Below are 20,111 nucleotides of genomic sequence, written 5' to 3'. Positions count from 1 at the left end.
TGAAGGGTTGGTACTAGAAAGGCAAATTCACTCGCACTAAATACACTCCGGAGCCCCCCATAAAATTAAGGAAGTGCATCACAAAAGCAATTGGTTCTCGGCCAAGACTAGGAATATGCAAGGCACTTTGGATCTATGAGCATGCGCACTAGATCTATGGCTTTCAAGCCCAACCACAACAGCTGCGAATTTTAAACGACATGTGAATAAAATGGCCTTGTAGCAACAGAGATCACTTTTGAATTTTCTTGAAAACAGGTAGTTTTATTTATTTTGTAAGGAAAAGGTGAAGCACAAGGAAACAATATTGTGAATGGTATCTTTTACACTTTGATTTCGCCGCCTGCACCTGTACCGTTCACTTCAATTCCCTTAATGAGATTCCTAATAATTTTCTATAGTGAAATACAATTAGTGCCTTTTGATTTTTCCAGTTTTTACTAAGCTTGGGATTTCAGACATTTTACACTCTTGAATTATTCTAACGGCCTCTAAAAGTTCTTCTAAAGCTTTGTGTTTGCTCAAACCAAGTTGTGTTAGATAAATACATAACAGCACTTTTCCTATGTACACTGACTTTACCCTGACTCTACACAAACATTTCTACTCCATCCTTATTCCCCGACCACCACAAACAGCTCATCATTTCGAGCTGAAATGAGGCATTAACTTGAACATGTCGATCGTTCCAAACACCCTTGCTTGCCGCTGATTACCTTAGCGTGTTATAAACTAAAGCGAAAAATGCTTCATTTGCATGTTAAGCCAATCTGATTAGAGTTACACCATCGATCCGCTGACACTGTAGGTAGCGCAAACAGTCGATATCCGGCACATTGTGTGCTCTGTCATAAAACGAATACGGTTAGCTCAACAGATTGTCAAAGGGCCACATTATTTGCTTTGGGACAAGCACAGGCTTTGCGCAGATTCGCGCTGCACACGATCTATGCGACAAGTCGACCTTATAGAAGAAGAAAAGCAAAAAATAAGCTTTATTGGAGCAGATTATATAAAGGTAGGTAACATCCATATGAAACAATCACATCATCTCTTACCAAAACTGTACCCTTAAACGTTGTACTGCAAAGTTTCATTTTTCGCTCCCCTTTTTGATATTGCAATAACGCATATGGAAAAGATCTTCTGATATAAAGCTATCAAGATCGACTGTTAAACATTTCGTATTTTACGTTTATACTAATTTCTTTATAGAAACGTTAATTTCTAGTTTTGGTAAAACTCTTAATTTGCTAATTGGCAAGAAACAGTTTATAAGTATAAAAGCCCTTTTTTCTATTTCTTTTATTATTTTATTTTTGTTTCAATTGCCAAATAGAAAGTAAACATTCAAGCTCATTGCTTAATTTCATTCATCATTCTTTATCAGATTTTTACTATCATTTTTTAGTGTTAGCCTAACATATCAGCGTTTTTTAACTCATGGGCTGCTACCACAATTAATATATGACAATATAAAAAAGAAATAATGAGTATAAGAGATGAACACAATAGGGTCCGCCTTCAGCCAAGGTACCGCATGAAGGGGGTACAAGCCAGGGGCGGATCCAGAAGTTTAAAAAATGGGGGGGGCCGGAGCAAAAGTTTCAAGAAAGGGAGGGGGGCGGACTTATTGTTCTTCCGTATATTTCCTTATAATTCTTGTTATTTTTAAGCCGCATGTCTGAAAATAGGGGGGCGCCCCCCCCCCCCCCCTAGAACCGCCCCTGCAAACTCCCACACCCCACCTGCAGCCAGAAATAAAATTTATCAAAAACAGATCTTAAATCACCTTTCCTAACATGTATGTTATTTCAAATGAATATTGCTATATTGTTTCTATATTCAAACTGTTTCCAAACACATCTTAAATCTTTGTACTTTATAGTACAATTTTGAGACAAAAAATAAAATCAAAGGCTAGGCTCACCAAGTTGACAGATGGTGAAAGATAAAAGAAATAGTATTCCATTATTCGTATAATGGCTTTTGTGGCTGTTTGTTATTATTTTCATTTGCTTTATAACCGAAACAATGCGGTTTTAGACTATTTTGTCTTTTGTTTTCAACGGAAAGGAATAGATCCAATATACATCGCGTTACAGCACCTTTTAAAGTTTTAATTTACACCACTATTCATAATACATTCGTTTAGATATGTCAATTACTTTGTCTATGTCCTGTACTCTAGTGGTCGTTATATTGAAACAAACTTTTGAAAAGAGCTATTGTTCAGGGCGAAATTTAAACCACTTCCCTGTCGTCGTCGCTTTTCTCCCATTTAAAAACACTGTAACAACGCTTACTCAACGGGATATCGCTTAATTTACGGTTTTATTTCTTTCGCTACACCTTGGATGCATTAGAAACCAAGCCATAATTTTTAAACGACTAGCGCAACAGCGGGCGTTCGATTAAAACTCTTGAGTAACTCCGCCGTTGCGAACTGTTACTAACTTTGGTAAACCAGCGGCGTGTGACTGAGAACATTTCACGTAAGTAACTATTCTTAACAGGGACTGAACATTGAAATTGTCTTCGCCAGCTGCTATATTTGCCAAAACAAAAGGAACTAAAAAGGACCTTTTTTTACTGTAATGTGGATCGCAGTCATTAACTTGCGTCGACAACTTTTTGCCGAACATTTTTGGCCTCAAAACGGTCTCCGATTTCTCTAATTTTGGCAGAGCGTATTGCTAAGTTTTAGCTTTGAAAGAGGCCAATAAATCCTGAAGATCGTTTGAACTTGTCAAGCCATAAGCGTATAATTGAAAAGAAACTTAGACTCCTAGAATCATAAAAATATTGTATATTCTTTTTTTTTACTCGTGTGTTTTGTCTCCCCATGGACCGTTTTGATGTTAAGCGCGTCCAAAATGCCACAAAAATGCGGACGAAAGGGAATGTGACTCCATAACTCCGCGAAAGTAGCACTTTTGGCAGCATTATCTATAGCTTCATCTGCAAACTCCACTTCCTACGCCATTTTAGATCAGCTGGGGCCCGCCAGTCTGCGCGCAACACCGCGAAAACGGTCTATAGGTAAACTTTTACGGTAATCGTTTTAAACTTAATCCGGTAGCTGAAATTTTCTGCACAATCAAAAAATGAATTCCCCTTGTAAGCGCGAACTCTTCTAAAAAGAGATAAGTCTTTTTAAGAACTCAGTAATCGAATCTTACCACGACAACATAGGTCGTTCCCTCTTGAAATAATTCTCTAAAATGCCAAACCCGGGATTCGTTTAACGCAAGGAAGAATTCTAAGAAATAAAATCATTATTGTTACTGTCGAGAAAAACGTAAAACCTCGACAAGCGACTTCGCCGTTAGAATAGCCGCCTGAACTCATTGCAAACCCAATAGGTAATTCACGGCACGCCACTCATTTAAGTCACCTCGATATTTTTCAAGTGTTTTCAGTAAAATTAACTCGCTTTAACAGTTACAAATGGGCCTTAGACCTTGTTTCAACCTTAGCTGATGACAACGATAGGGCTTACAGAGCAAACAGGTCCTCCCTAGCTAGACCGTAAAACATTTTTTACGACGTGGTTTGGAGAACAACTGACTTTTATGTGCCATGACATTAAATTTAGGTCTCTCCCGACGTCTTTCGCGAGGTCTAGTTCCTCGCCCTAACCTTTCTTGAGCCATTCTAATTCATTTATTTGATACCATTTGAGCACGACACAATACGACATTCTAGAGGAGTAATAGCGGTCCATGGGTACAGTGACTCGCGAGGATTCAAGGGAACAGTAGTCACGGGGACTCATGAGAACCATACTCGTGGGGACTCATGGGAACAGTGCTCGCTGGGACTTATGGGAACAGTACTCGCGGGGACTCTTAGGAACCAATACTTGCAGAACTTAATGGTGTGCACAAAGGCTGATTCAGTTAGTGGCCGTCCGTGAAAAATAGTTGGTTAGCGCATGAATGATTGGTATCTCTAGATTCGGCAGTTAATAACAAGAAGGCTATATAATAATCCTCCCATTTCAACCCCCTGAAAAACAACCGCACACCATCTTGATATACTCATGTCTGCTTCGAAGGTTTCATGTTTCGTTAATAATAATAATAATGTATGTCGATGTTCAAATGAGCTTCTTCAATGAAATAGCGTGTTAAGCTGGGAATGACATCCGAGCTAATGACCTCCCTTCAATTGCCATAAACACAGAGAGATTGCTATTGCTAAATATCTTGCTTAATGACCAAATAGATATTTCCACTATCAACAACACCAAATAGCGGATCTGGGGCCCGGTAATCCCTCCCAGTGTTTGGAATTTACAACAGTGTATTTGAAGCTAGAAAATATAAGGGCTTTTTTTTACATGATATGTGTCTTGTGTAGCTTAATAGCCAACAACTTATGAAAAGGATTTTCTCTTTTACTTAATCACTTAATTGTAATGAATCTGCAAAGTGAACAGTGTCTCAGAAATTAGGACAGCTCCGGTGAGAATGGAAACCGGTTAGCCCCTTGGCGTTTTGGTTTTTCAGAATTGAATTTGGTGAAACGTGAGGAAGATCTGATTGTTTGTCGGTTGAGTTTCCTCCGTTTGGGACAATAATGGATGATTATGTTCTTTTGGTTTTACAACGTGTTGGGTGAAACGTGCAGAAAGATATCTTTTTTTAATGCGTGAAACATGGGCAGGAAGACAAATATTTTGATTATAAAAATTAGTTGGGTTGAACGTTAGGATGATCTGATTGCTTGTTGGTTGAGTGTCCTCCGTTTCGGAAAATAAAGGAAAAATATTCAGTGTGCGGTCACACTAAAGTACAGAAAAGTACATCGTCCGAATGAACAAATGGGATAAAACCGGTAAGTGAGATAAGTACAGACGACTTGCGGCTAAACGTACACAAATGCTACTTTCTCACTATCCCCTTTTTATCTCAAATTCAAACCTCCGTAAACGTATGGTCTCGTGCGACCTTCTTTAAAATACATGCGTGAGATTGTATTTCTGTATTAGCTAGTGCGCATGCTCCGTTGAGTAAATGTAATTGGCTAGTATTGCCAATACCCGTTTGGCTAGTAATACAATTGTTTCAAATAAGGTTACACATTCGTAACCCGCACTGATTTATGGGTAACGTTGAAAAAAATCCTCAGTTCTAAGAACTATAAACGTTTACAGACAGAAAGGTGCTACAGTTCTTTTAGCCTGCATTTGTTTTCATTTTCGCTTACTTATATTCAGACACGCTTACTTACTTGTGCCAATTAATCTTTTTCATATCATTTTTTATTTATTTACTCATAAATTCATTTATTCATTCATTAATCACCCATGAAGCCCTGCAGGTCCAAGAATTCCCTGAATGCAACCTTATTTAAAAACCGCCGTAAATCAAGAGGGAAATCTCGAGATCGGAATTTACGAATTGAGCGGAATCTTGCATAGAATGGCGAAATTGCTTTCTGCTCTTAATTCCAATTTTAGTAAGAATGTAGAACGTCTCGTTACCTGAATACACCCAAATGCTTTCTAAGCCCCATCGTGCGTTTAAAACACAGCCAACACCAAATTAATTGCCTCTTAATTGACTATAGCACTCAGCAGCTCTAAGGGAATCCGAACAAAAAGCTTGTCATCAAGGTGTTGTTATATCAAAGTCGTCCTTCCCCGTCACCGTTTAGTTCGCGCTGTTTGCGGGCTGGTATGTATCTTTGATGGAAATGTTAAACAGAAGGTAAGCGGCTATCGCGATTGGAGATAGCTGTTTAATCTTTTTTTACCACGCACGTACCATGCCTTCCCTTTTCCCATTACTTCGCATTATTTATTCATTTAGCTTCAATCTCAACGAATACAAGAAAAATACATTTATTTTATTCTTCTTAACAAGCTTTCTGTCTCTTAAAAGAGATAATATTTAAGAGGTTTTATTTTAAAGCCTATTTTCTATATTAAGGGGAAGACTTCGGCTAAATTTGTTTACGAGTAGAAGATACCTGATATCTTTAATTAACATCTTTTGCGCTAAAAGGCTCAATTTGGACAGACATCCGAAACAAAAAACTATCCGCTTTTAATTCATAAATTGTGTAAACGCCTGCATTTCTCGACTATATATTATTATGACTATTATCTGAAAATGCTCACTCTGAGGTTTAAACGAAAAGGAATCCACAAGCTGTATGATCGCTCGGCTAATGTCTAAACTTGTACAATCAAGTTTGCTTTATTCATTTCCTCATTTCTATTTGATAGTGAAAATGACGGGCAAATATCATATCAAGTGAACCGCTACATCCGCCTTAATACAGGATAAAACCCAAGCTATTATTTTCAAATCCGGTTTGTGCCCTTCAAGCCACCAAACCGAGTGAATCCACCTGTGAAGGTATGATCCTTGTCGATGGAACTCACCTATAATCTTTCTTCCAGGCAAAGATGGTTAATCAAAATTAGAAAACTAAAAAGATAAAGCTTCTCCTCGTCCCGTTTATTCTTTAGAATAGTCTCAGTATTTGAATCGCTGTTCTAGAGATCCGTTCAGTTTAAGGTACAATATCCCACAAAGTTTCAAAAACATGTTAACATTTATACACAAAAACTAATACAATAATTATCTACCTTGGGAAGTTAAGTTTCAAGGTCAAAATGTTACACTAAAAAACAAATCAAGATTTGTCTTAAATCGTTTTAGGTTAAAAGTTGCGTCTTGCAAATCCCCTTGTCCTATATATATAAAAATATATAATTTCCACCGACGCTCATCAACTTCCTTTCGCGTTATTTCAATTCAGCCATGCTCATATCGTCAGAAAATGTTAGAAAGAGAGACTGTACAATTTAGTACATATGAACTGAATCCCATAGCGATGAAATAACAGTAAACTTAAAACAAGGTTTTTAAAAGACGATTAAAAATACCCCCATCGTAATGTAACTACATGGTTGTTCTTTACACATCCCTATTCCACACAAGATAATAATTTAGCTACATTAAGTGTGCAGTAATATCACTTGAAAGTCCGTAACGCATGTAATAAATCATGTAATAATAACAAAATGAATCTGGAAGTGCTGCTCTTCTTATTTAAACATTATTCTTATCTTTTTAAGTAATGGTTCGTGTAAGAACTACGGTACCTTGCGGCAACGCATGCGCAGAAGTAGCTGAAAAACTTCAGTAAAATCCTGCCCTCTGATTGGCTAAAATACATCTTCGGGTGTTTTTCGTATCTTATCCATTGATTGACAAACATAAAAACAAACAGTCATAGTGATCATTCGCCCCAGACCTCCTCTCTCTGCTAAAGCTCTTCGCTCGTGGAGGAGCCAGGTCAGATCTCTCTGCAGATGGCACGAGAGAAGTACGCTATAGCCCGAGTATCAGGCGATTATATTTTTCAAAAGTCGGAGAGGAAAAATAAAACTACTACGCTTTCCGGTATATACTTTATAGGGAACGATAAAAAGGCCTGACACTGGGTTAAGTACGCTAAAACAATTCACCCCTTGAGAATCTTAGGCAAACTTCTAACCCTTGAAAAATACTCCCCAAGAAAGCGATATTCGATGGCTCGGAAAAGCCATTTTCTAAAAACAAATGAAATATATTGTATCTTTGAAGACTGTTTTTTTTTTCTCTCATTGTTTGAAAAAAATAAGTGAAGTCCGAGTGAAAACATGGTTTATCTCCATTTTATGAAGTACCTTCGCGTTCTATCATAGCATACCACCACTTCTTTCTAAAATTTCAATTATTTAATTATGAGCGTCTTGAAAACACTTACAGTCGGTGTTTTAGCAAAGTGAAAGTAGATTGCTTACCAATTCAGAAATGCATCAACAGCAAGCCTATATCGGCCGCCAACACACGCAGCCGTGCGCATGCGCAAATATCCTAGCGAAAAAAAAATCAAAGTAAAAGAGCAAATTAACGATTCCGCGATATTGCTTTAATGACAGCTCAAAAGTATGAAACACTCACACAATTTTTCCCTCGGGACAAATTTCGGTTATAAAATTTCCAACGAAGCGACAAACGGATTATCTTTGTCGCGATGCGATAGAGCATTCGATCGTTAACTGCTCCCATGCAGATCTAAGAAAATTGCCTTCTTATTCATCGATCAATAGTATTTTTAGAATCTTAACTCATTTAAGTAGTCGATAATATTAGCAGGTTTCGGATGGATACATTTTCTTGCTTTAGAAAACTTTTACGCCACTCCAGTGGGTTAAACATAATTATCATCGTCCTGAAATAATTAAACTCTTTTTGAAGAGTTACTAAATTCAGAGGTGCTATAATAACCATATCCTATCACGTGCTTAAATTGGTGTCATATAGCGCGGGAATTCGTGTGCAGAGGAAGATCAGCGCAAACACAAGCCGGAATACAAAATAAATAGGTAAGAAATTACGTTTTAAGACAGTCTGCTCTCTGTAAGAATTCTTAGGCTTCTACAGCAGTATAAGAAGAATTTATATTGTGCGGACCTCACTAGGGTTTTTAGAAAGCTCACGGAAAATAATTTTAATTTGATATTATGGTCTGCTGTTCTTAACTTCCTTGTCAATATTTTTCAGTGAAATGATTTTTTTTTAAAAGCGGTTATGATTTTATTAGGCTCCAAAATAGCTAAAGCTCTCTTGGGACTGACGGCATTGCCAAACGAGCCTCGCTCTCCGAATTTATATTTCAAAGACCAAAAAAATACACGGAAAAAAATCCAAATGCATTTACGCCCGGAAAATGAAAAAAAAATATTGAGTAAATGATAACAAAGCAATTAAAAAATTGAAATTTAATGATTTTAAAAGGAAAAAACTTGTCTTTAATTTAAACAAAATCAATTTTTCTATTCTAAGTTCTGCCATTTCGGTTAACAAATGGCAAAAAAGACTAAAGCAAACCAACTTAATAGATAAGGCTTTTCCTAATTTAATCTTAGTTGCTTTTTGGATAATCCAACCAAAAATGAATTATTTGAGAATAGCTCAAACGCTCTGAGTAAACTAGGACTTCCGCAAGCACCGAAAAAATGAAAAGACGGAAACAAAGCAATATTTGAAGATCTATTAACATAGAATAAAAAGAAAGGGGTTGGTTGAAATATTGTTCATGTAGGTAAAAACAAGACCACTACAATCACCGTATCTACACGGATGAGATACTGAACGCTAAATTATAATTTTCCGATTTCACCAAGTTAGATAAATTGGTTATGTTATATCAAACATAAATAAATCAGGGACTGTCTTCCCTTTTTCCCTTAAGCGTTTCCTCAGCATCTACAGACAGGGAGAAGAATGAATTAAGCATTTTACTTAAATTTTCTATACGAAGGAGACAGCTTATGTTTCAAGTTTCACCAAATGCAACCAAGAACATATTTTTTTCAGCCGCAAAATCATTACAACTTACATGAATATGAATATTTCTTCGTTGTTTTGCAATTCGTTGTTGCTTAACAACCCATATCTTATTTATGTTAAAGGCGGCCTCTAATCTTATTTAGAATGAATTGTCAGCATGCCATAATTTGTCTGAAAGTGAGAGTTGAAAGTTGATATTTGTGAATGATTGCTAAGTACGACGCTCAGGTGCTCAGATGTCATCGGTGCGCCTATACTCAATCTCGATGAGCGAAAACACTCTGGAGTTTGGCATTATTAGGTCTAGAACTTTGAGTATGACCTCACCAATTTGGGCGGTCCCTATTATCGCTCGAGACATAAAGTACGAGTGCCAGATTGTTTTCATTTGAAGCGAGATCGTGCCGGCTCGTTTCCCCGCTACGCCTATATTCGGATAGAAGGAAAGAGATGAGACACTCTTTGTTGGCAAAATCGATAAGGCAAGCTTCCAAATCCACAGCTTATTGAAAGTAATGGGGTTTCAACTACCATGTCCCAATGATGAAATAGGAGGATTTTATTCGATATCACAATATTTCTCGAAATGCTTTCGTTTGGTCTTCTTACTACGGTGGAATCCGTAAAAAATGGATATATATATATATAGTGTTGGTTTGAGAAAAATACAAACTACATAGGTTTCCCTACAGGTCTGTTTCGTGGTTGCCCACTCATCAGGGGATTTGAGTGGGCAACCACGAAACAGACCTGTAGGGAAACCTATGTAGTTTGTGTTTTTCTCAAACCAACACTATACACCGCTCTACTTTCGAGTATTGAGCACTTTCTATGAAAGCCTACAACCATCATTTTATATATATATATATATATATATATATATATATATATATATATTATTTTCCTACAGCCATGGTTCTTTCAGTCCCGGTAACAGTAAGTTACATTAACGATACAAGTTTCTTTTAGATATAACGACATGGACTCCATTGAAAAGTAAAAACACGTTAAAGGAATGCATATCTAAGGGGTTTTACTTAGCTTTCTGCATTCTATGTGTTGTCAGCCTATACCAGAACCCTATAGACATATTTTTGTGCTATTTAAGTTCTCAGTCCTAAGAACACAAACCGTACACCTAATTTGCAAGTGTGTACTGTTTATGTGAAATCAAAAGCATGGGTAGAAGATCACCTTTCCATAAGCAAAATTCCTGTTGCTTACGGTTTAATCTGTATTTAAAATTTTAAAACTTCATTTTGAAATTTTATAAGACAATTCTTTTCTATTTCCTTTTTGCCCCCAGGAGGGACTCCTCATAAAAGTAGACGTGGGTGATCTTCCTATCTTTTGGGGTATGAATTTCTTACCAACTGCTATCCCTTAGGGGGGCGTTCAATGGTTATTTCGCACTAATAGCTCACCCTAATCATCCTATCAAATAACAATTGGACTTAAAAGTCGTCATAATATGAATGTGCTCGATGGCGAGTCTTAAGGACCGCAACAAAATTCTAGAAAACTAAAAATGTGTTTCCAGTCTCTTAGGGTTAGAAATTTGTCGGCGACACTCAGGGTGGTACGAATTACTGTTGACCACACCCAAAGTACAATCCCTTAGGGTTTAAATTGATTTGACCATCACCCACGTCTGGTTTTATGGGAGTCCCGCGGGGCTTTTTGCCCCAGCAATGCTGTTTTATTTCTCTTTTCGTAGAATTTTCTCCCATTAATTCGATTACCACCATCGTTGTTACATCTTAGCCTAAAAACCAAAAAGTAGAAGGTGGGAAGAACATGAGTGGGGAGCGCATACTAATACGATAACGGACTGGCAATAACTCAATACGCGGCTCTACCACGATTAGACCGTCAAATGATAAAAAAGAATATGCTAGCTAATGAAATGAATATAAAAGATCAGTTAGTGAGCCAGGTGACTTTGCTGTTAATCTGTGTCAGGGACTCTGGATGGCGCCAACTAGATAAGAACGTTTTCACTTTCCACATAAAAATAATATCATATCAGTATCATTTATTCATAGACGTATAATCGACTTAAAACCATAAATTCAGCTCACAGCAATTCCAGTGTGAGGGACAAGCAGACGCCGATTTAACCGTTTTATCGCACAGACCCCTTCATCTACGGTCCATTAAAATCATTAAACTTTTAATACACGGTCGATTTATCAAGCCTTTAATACTTACACTTCTTCCAATTATGGTAACGGGTCTTAGCAGCCAGGCCTAGCGCACTATAACCATGTGGCAAGACAGACGGTAGTAGGATTTATCAAGTGGGAAATCAGATCGTATTCCAATAGATAGTTCTACTGTAAAAAAATATGGCACCTTTCGGTTGTGACCTGATTAGTTTAGATTTCATTGGAGGTTCGACTCGGAGAGTCGGAAGTCTCCTGTATAGATATCGGCTTCGTAACGCTAACGTGATCGTGTCGTTATCGTGATCATGACGTTTATCGGGATCATGTCGTGATGCTACCTTGATCTTGACGTCACCGTCACCGTGATCGTGTCGTGACGCTACATATTATATCGTGATTGTATCGTGACGCTACCGTGGCCGTGCCATATTGCTATCGTGTTGTGTTAAGTCGCTACCGTGATCGTTTCGTGTCGGAACGCTACCGTGTTCGTGTCGGAATGTTACCATGTTTGTGTGTGACACTACCGTGATCGGGTCGCAACGCTACCGTGACCGTGTCGTTACCATCATTGTGTCATCACGCTAGCGTGACCGTGCCATGTCGTTGTCGTGATCGTGTTGTATCGTGACGCAATCGTGATCGTATGTTTCGCAACCGTGATCGTGTCGTGATGCTATCGAGATCGTGTCGTGGTGCTATCGAGATCGTGCCGTGATGCTATCGTGATCGTGTCGTGATGCTATTGTGATTGTGTCGTGATTCTGCGGTAACCATGACATGACGCTACCGTTATCGTGTCGTGACGCTAATGCGATAGTGTCGTTAAGCCACGTCAATCAAATCCTATAGTGACAGTGCTGTCTTTAATTTCGATAATTTCTACGTGCCTTGTAATAAGAGTTAGCTCGTACACAGAATAATAAACAGGATCCTTCGGATGAGAGCAACAATACACCCTATATTATCTTTTTTTACATGAGCCCTTAGGAGACAGCTTAATTTAAGTTCTATGACGTCACATGACGTCTAGGCTTTAAAGGCACTAACTTCAGGTTTACAATCAATACCCCCATGGGATTTGGCATATTAGTATCACCATTCAATACACCTTAACATCTTAGTCAAAAGATAAAAATTGCTGGAACGTTTGCATATTGACGCATTTTATATTGTACACTATGGAACCAGCATTGTTATCGCTGACACGAAAACCGATTATGGATGCCAACTTTTAACGGAAATAATATTGGATAATCCTGTACTGAACACAATGAAAAAGAAGCTGTTATGAGTTTTTATTGAATCAATAACTTTCTTTGGTCACTATTTCCTCGGCGCTTGTCAAAAATACACTGCCACATTGATATCACCCTCGGGCAACAAGCTAAAGTTAATCCGGTATCCAAAAGTTATGAATGCACGCAGGCAAAACGAATCCTAAGGAACTTACTATAAAGGTTTAAATGTGTCTCCCATAAATTGGGTAAGTACCCTTATTCAGTTTCACAAAAGCGCTGTTTTCTTTATCGGCAATTTTGTTGTTATCGAGCATTTCCGTGGCGTTTTAAAAAAGAAAGGCCGAAAGAAGGCAGGAGACAAAAACTAAACAAGGGGAGGAAGCGACGAAAGTAAGTTGATTTATAGTACAATGATATTTGACCGATTTTGCTGTGAATTCCTAATGGAAAATTTCTGCCAAAGTTATTCCCTTGCAAATTTCTAAGTTTCAAAAACAATTCCACCTGTGTTTATTGAATCTCGCGTCCTCTACTTTAAGAAATGTATTTCCGGGCATTTCGGAGATTCTAGAAAATCATACCTTTTAAGTACGAGAATGATAACGTTTTCAAAAAAAATACTTTCTTTATTGATGCTAAAGAACTCAAAGTTACCGAATTTTCGACGATTCGAGGAAAAATATAAAATTTCAAATCACATAAGTAAAAAAACAGCTTTAAGACGCCTAGAAAAAAAACTTAGGAAAAGCAGTATCACATTTTAGAAAACATATCAAGCAGACTGCTTGTTCATTTGAGCTGTTTAGATATTCGTCCATAATAATAAAAAAAACAGAAGATGGGTGTGTCGACGGTTTTCTTGATTTATCAAGATGGTATTGCATCGATTCTCGAATTTTCACATTTTGATCTTTTTACTTTTACAAATGATAATACATATAAAACGGTTTCCGAAATAAAACCAGGAAGTTTAATACAAATATAAAGGGAAATATTATATTAGAATATTCAAAAATAAAAAAAGTATGCTCGTCAAGTTTCCAATGAGGGTAACTTTGACATGGTTACCTACAATAAATACATAAATAAGATATCTAATCAGAAAGATTATCATCGCTACTTGTTTTCATATAGTTTACAAAGCTATTAGGGAAATTAATAAAACATTTATTTGCTTTTTTTCTGTTTAATACGTTGCAATCAGAGAATGAGCGATGGTTCCAGACTTCAATCTAAAAAAGCAATTTTCCGTCGGCTTTGATAACCTGAGCGAGCGAATTCGGGGGGGGGGGGGGGGGGTCCGCGCCGCCTGCTCAATTATAAAAAAAAAACTATTAAATCTAACGCGGTTAGATTTAATAGGGAAAATGCTCTTGTAAAAAAGAGTTACCTCCCGCGTATACCTTTAGGGCTCGTTTTGTTATGGATATTATTTGGTCTGCTCTTTAACCACCGCGGAAGATGATCCCACACACGTTATTATTTTAGCCAAGTTGCACGTCAAATTTAAATGTAACTCGATTCTCAGAAGCTATTTCCTTCACCAGAACAAATATTTGTGAATTTGATAATGGATTTTAAAGTGAAAAGTTTCAATATCCATATAGCATGTGTCAATGCGTAATCAAATGCTTTCTTATATAAGATGCGCTTTATGTTACCTTTCAGGAAGGGGCCGCCTTTTGCGATAAGACGTAATCGGTGAACAGACTCACAACGTACCACGACATTAGCCATGGCACAGGTTAACAGAACATTGTCGGACGAGCTTGAACATGAAGACGAAAACTCTACATCCCACATGGGAGGCTTTTACGCTGCTGTCGATGTGCCACCGATAGTGGTGGCAATCCTCATAATTGCACTTAACAGCCTTGTGTTGATACTAGTGGTGAGAGTGAAACAACTCCGCACCACAACCAACTTTCTTCTGTGCAGCCTTGCGGTGTCTGACCTGCTGACGGGTCTGGTGAGCATCCCTCTCTTCACCTCGTGTAACATCCTGCAAACCTTGACCATCTGCATCGTGGCGGAGAACGTGCTGCGCTTCACGTCCATCTCCACGGTGCTCCACCTGCTCGCGATCACCACGGACAGGTACATGGCTATCATGCACTCGCTACGATACTACAACATCGTGACCAGGCACCGCGGCTACTGGGTGATCGCCTGCACTTGGATCATCTCCACCAGCACCGCCTTCATCCAGCTGGCCTGGAATAACCCCAGTGCCCTTGAAAACACGCACGACGAACCACCAGAGAGTCTTATCCAGCACGAACTCCGCTACGACTTCTTCAACCTCGCGGTGTTCTTCTGCATCCCTCTATTGGCCATGGTGTACGTCAACAGTCGCATATTCTACGAGGTGGTGCGTCAAACCAAGCTGATGCGGAGGAACTTCCCAGGCTGGCAGTCAGCGAGGGAGACGACAGGGCGCGAATGGAAGGCAGCGCTCACGTTCGCTGTGATGTTTGCTGTGTTTATCGCTTGCTGGTGTCCGTACTTTTTACTCCGACTTCAGCAGAACTTGGGCAACGAGTTGATGTTTGAGGTGAGCAGAGTAGGCGGATATGTCATCGCATTTTTGCGGTTCCTAACGTCGTTGTTAAATCCATGCATCTATGTTCTTGGAAAAACGGATTTTCGCAAAGCGATTCGCGGAAAGGCAGCTAGACGCAAGGCAGTATCTTCATTCAGCAAGACGTCAGGGGGAAAATACAACGGCATGTCTAGCGCAACCAAGTCAACGTCCATGTAAAAAAAATTACGTCTGGTAAATGACTTTAATTTCCTTGAATTACGTTCTTTGCCTGGAAAATATGACAAACGCAAACAAGTTAACGAGAATGCAAAGCAAGGCTTACGCCTGGTGAAGAAACTTTACGTTTCTTGCCTGAAAAACATACCAAGCGCAAACAAATAAAATGCCATGTGAACCTTACGCCCGATGAATGATAATCATTGTCTGACAGAAGCGCAAACAAGTACAATGTCATGATAGCTTCAGCATTATGAAGACCCTAACAATTCTGGCCAGGTAAAACACCTAGCACAAACAAGTACAAGAACATATCGAGCGCCACCTCATGCCTGGTAAAGACACTTTGCTATCTTTACCTGAATGCATAGCAAATAAGTACAAGAACATATCGAGCTTAGCCTTAGACACTTATCAATCCTTGCTTCACACAAATACCAAACATTCCATTAGTGAAACAGTATAGGTAAATGCACCATCAATTTAGATAACAGTGTTGCTGAAGGGGGATCAACGTCCGGCATGTTATGTGGCCATGTGGCATAAGTATTTAGCTTGTACACCTTAAAGGGGCGGTCGCACGTTCGTTTCAAAGTGAAATACACCGTGGAATCGTCATTTCTTGAGAGCGAAAATGGCTGAAAACGGCTGAAAATGTATCTGATGTGGAATCCGTTTACATCACGCCGAATTTACTCACAAGAAGACAATTAAACAGCTTTTAGATAGTGTCCAGTAGTTTTTCTTTGTGCTGGATTGGCGACGGTAGCATTCTTGAAAAATACCGCTACCGGTGCGACTGCCCCTTTAACCATTATATTAGATGTGTGAAAATATACTGAGATAAAAGATGGTAGAGATGGCCAGATTAAGTTCATGGTACACCAACTTTCCCTAGTCTAGATAAACATAGCTGAATTTATGCACGTTCGTTTCAAAGTGAAATACACCGCGGAATCGTCATTTCTTGAGAGCGAAATAGACGGCTGAAAATGTATCTGATGTGAAATCCGTTTACATCGCGCCGAATTTACTCACAAGAAGACAATTAAACAGCTTTTAGATATTGTCCAGTAGTTTTTCTCTGTGGCTGGATTGGCGACGGTAGCATTCTTGAAAAATACCGCTACCGGTGCAACTGCCCCTTTAACCATTATATTAGATGTGTGAAAATATAATGAGATATAAGATTAAGTTCATGGTACACCAACTTTCCCTAGTCTAGATAAACATAGCTGAATTGATGTAAATATGTATAATACGATATTCAGCCCTCTATGGAACGTGTAGTGCATAGTGTGTAGTGTACATAGTGTGCTTTCTATAGTTTAGTACTATTTGGGGTGATCTTCATGCAGCATGCAAAATAAAGCACTGCTTTTAAATCAAATTTGATCCATTCTTTTTTAATCAACCATAGCCCAATGACGTTTATGTAGCCAGTATTCTGTGTGCATGGTTGCCCCCCCACCCCCCCCCCCCCCCTTGGCGGCCATTGGTCATTTCTTATCAAGGAATCTTTCAATACTATGCTTTTTTTTATATGATACCTATACCATGTCGGCTCGAGTTGAATTCATGGCGGCTTGTAGTCACTTGAGATTAAGAATACTTTCTTGTCTTTTACGCGCGCCTTAATGGATTCGCAAAGCAGTAACTTACAAAAAAATAATATATATCACACAAGTTTTTATTAAATACTAGCTGTTTGGGGTAAACTTTAGTCGAACATCGCGAGTTTGAGATTATATTCATGTCGGCTCGGGCGGCATTACTAAAAAGAGGAAACGGCGGAACCAGCAAAACCAGCATTTGAATACGAAGGGGTATAGAGTTATGGATGTTATACAAGGGTTAAGATATATTTTCAAAATAATCTACCGAAAATTATTTTTTGTTTGTTTGTTTGTTTCTCTGTTCTAACTTTTAGAAGGTTAAGGCTATTATTGACCACTCATTACGTTGTGACTTGCTAAAACAACATCACTAAGCGCAAATGTGCTACGTTATTTCACGCACATTTGACACTCTGTCATATGCAATTTGTAAAAAAATCTGTTGAAAGTTCAAGATAAGTAACAAAAAACATACTGTAAAACAAGCGCTTGTAGTTTTAGCGTGCAAAAGGTTTTGTGCCAAACGTGTCCTTCTTGTGTACCTGTGCAGACAAAAAAAAAGATCAAAGTATTTTAACACTTTATTGTTTATTTGTCATATCAAACTACGAACGTATTACCCTATTTAACAATTTCTGCATGTGTGAAACTCGCGCTCGTCCTGGACTTGTCTGAATATGTGGCGTTTGATGGGGCTAACACGAGGGTAGCTAGTGCAGTATTTGAAACTGTAACTGTTATTGCATTTGCTCGCTCAGACGCCGCATTTACGGTAAATTAAATCGTAAAGAATAGGACTTTTACAAGTTTAGACAATTTGCGTAGTAGCCATTTGCTCTTAGGTTGACTTATTGGATATTTCGTTATCGGATAAAAGAAACACAGATTTTTTCCAAAATAAATCATAATCCTTGTATAACATCGCTATCCCTATATCCCCATTCGCCCCTGCACTCAAAATAAGCGGTTCCACTGGTTCCGCCAGTTCTGCGGGTTCCGCCGGTTCCCCTTTTTTAGCAGTAATGCCGCGGCTCGGGTTGTATTGATGGCGGCTTGTTGTCACTTGAGTTTTTGAATACTTTCTTGTTTTTTACGCTGGGCTTAGTGGATTCGCAAAGCAGGAACTTACCAAAAATAATCTGTATCTCACATGCTTCTATTAGATACTAGTTGTTTGGGGTAAAAGTTAGAGCTTGATTCATGTCGGCTCGAGTTGTATTCATGGCGGCTCGTTGTCAGTTGAGTTTGAGAATATTTTTTTTGACAGATACGCGTGCCTTAGTAGATTGGCAAAGCAGTAACTTACAAAAAATGATCACACAAGCTTTTATTGAATACTAGTTGTTTGGGGCAAACGTTAGAGCTTAAGTCGAACATCGCAAGTTTGAAATTATAGTCATGTCGGCGTTGCTTGAGAATACTTTCTTGCCTGTTACGCGTGCCTTAGTGAATTCGCAAAGCTGTAACTTATATAATAATCTGTATCTAATCGCGGATCTTAGCACGCTTTTATTATGATGATCGTGTTCGCGATCGTGTTATTCATAGCGGTTTGATGTTGATTTGAGTTTCGATATAATATGAGACACTTCCCTGTTTATAGTAAGCAAGCTTTCACTGCATTATAGTCACTGTAGAAAGTAACGACTCCTATTTTGACGAAAAAAGCCTGTCGGCGAAACAAACATGGTTGTCGGGGAAACAACCACTGTTGTCGGCGAACTGGTATGTAGGCGAAACCGCCTGATACCTGACTACGCACCCCCCCCCCCCCCCCCCCAATGCTGTGTACGCGCCTGACTTTCTCCATTTAAAAATGACTGCTACTTTTTCTAAGCTTCCATGGATATTATTTTATGTTCATTTTAGCAGACATGCAGGCCTGACACAAGTTTTGATTAATATTTCTGTTGTCTACTAAGTACTCTTAACATATTTTCTATGAAAGCATGGTAAAAAAAGTGTTTGCAGAGGTTTTGACCGCCCATCTGCATACATTCGATATCTGAGATGCTTTTCTTGTTTTGAAAGCAGTGACAGCTTTTTATGACATAATGACAGCTAATAGTCTCAACACCAAAGTAATTACCAAAATAAGCCAAGTTGAAAATTACATGCCAAAGCATTTCAAAATGCTGTATTTAACATTCCATTTGCAGTGTAGCAAAATGTAGCCTCGCCCAAATACGCCCATATTTAATAGGGGCGTGTCTAGAGAAAAAACAGGGTGGGGTCCAGAGAGGTAAGCCGCTGACCACGGATCTATTTAGTTAAAAGTGACTTCCTTAGCTCTGGTTATAGGTCACTAGATCCATCTAAAAGCTTTTTCCTGTCCATATACACACCATCTACCGACAAATGTGTCAACCTGCATAATCTCGCGTCATATGAATAAGGATGGGTTTAAACTCCTCTGGACATGCACCCCTAGAAAATGATATGGACCCCCGTATCATCTATTGAGTACCATGGATTGGAATTAATACATTTAGCAGTATTTAGATATATTAACAATTTTGACCTTCCAGAGCTTTCCCAACTCAAAATTTCCCTTGATGAACATGCACCCACGGTAAAAAAGCATTTTCCCCACCCACCTACCCTGGGTTCCAAAGGCTCCCTTCACAAAGAGCAGCGGAGGGCGTGGCTTGGCGAGTCAGTAACAAGTGAAGCTCGAGCCTCTGGTACCCAGGGTACCGCCCACCCATCCATGAATGCTGCCAGCACCTCTGAAGATTGATATGGTTGTATCGTACTAGCACTAGCATCATATCATTGGCTCACCTTAGGGGTGGACCATTAGAAATTTGGGGAGGGGGGTGGCAATTCCAAATAAAAATTAACGTGCATGGCCGATTCTTTAAAACAAAAAAAAAAACTTGCAGAACTCCAAGCACTAATAAAATAGCCTTTCTGGTTAAAAAAAACTTATACATTCAGGGCTCACGAAAAAAAAAACATGTACA

General features: G+C 38.7%; 1 protein-coding gene across 6 annotated transcripts; it reads left to right on the top strand.

Moving 5' to 3' along the window:
- The first annotated feature begins 781 nt into the window (after positions 1-781).
- Positions 782-16,919, top strand: LOC5507654 (dopamine receptor 2). 6 transcript variants are annotated; one of them, XM_032376391.2, is made up of 2 exons: positions 782-1,018; positions 14,437-16,919. In XM_032376391.2, exon 2 carries the CDS (start codon positions 14,504-14,506, stop codon positions 15,527-15,529), a length of 1,026 nt encoding a protein of 341 aa, XP_032232282.1. In that variant the 5' UTR covers positions 782-1,018; positions 14,437-14,503; the 3' UTR covers positions 15,530-16,919. The 6 variants fall into 6 exon arrangements, with proteins under 6 accessions (XP_032232282.1, XP_048586771.1, XP_032232286.1 ...); XM_048730814.1 differs by lacking the exon at positions 782-1,018 and adding an exon at positions 2,157-2,495; XM_032376395.2 differs by lacking the exon at positions 782-1,018 and adding an exon at positions 6,013-6,371.
- The last annotated feature ends 3,192 nt before the right edge of the window (positions 16,920-20,111 follow it).

This window comes from Nematostella vectensis, chromosome 1 (assembly GCF_932526225.1).
Source record: "Nematostella vectensis chromosome 1, jaNemVect1.1, whole genome shotgun sequence".
NCBI classification, from domain to species: Eukaryota; Metazoa; Cnidaria; class Anthozoa; order Actiniaria; family Edwardsiidae; genus Nematostella; species Nematostella vectensis.
This window is presented reverse-complemented; position numbering and strand designations above follow the sequence as displayed.

Bases quoted from the DNA above. Each gene is read 5' to 3' on its own strand.
- LOC5507654 (XM_032376391.2), top strand. From the start codon at position 14,504: ATGGCACAGGTTAACAGAACATTGTCGGACGAGCTTGAACATGAAGAC.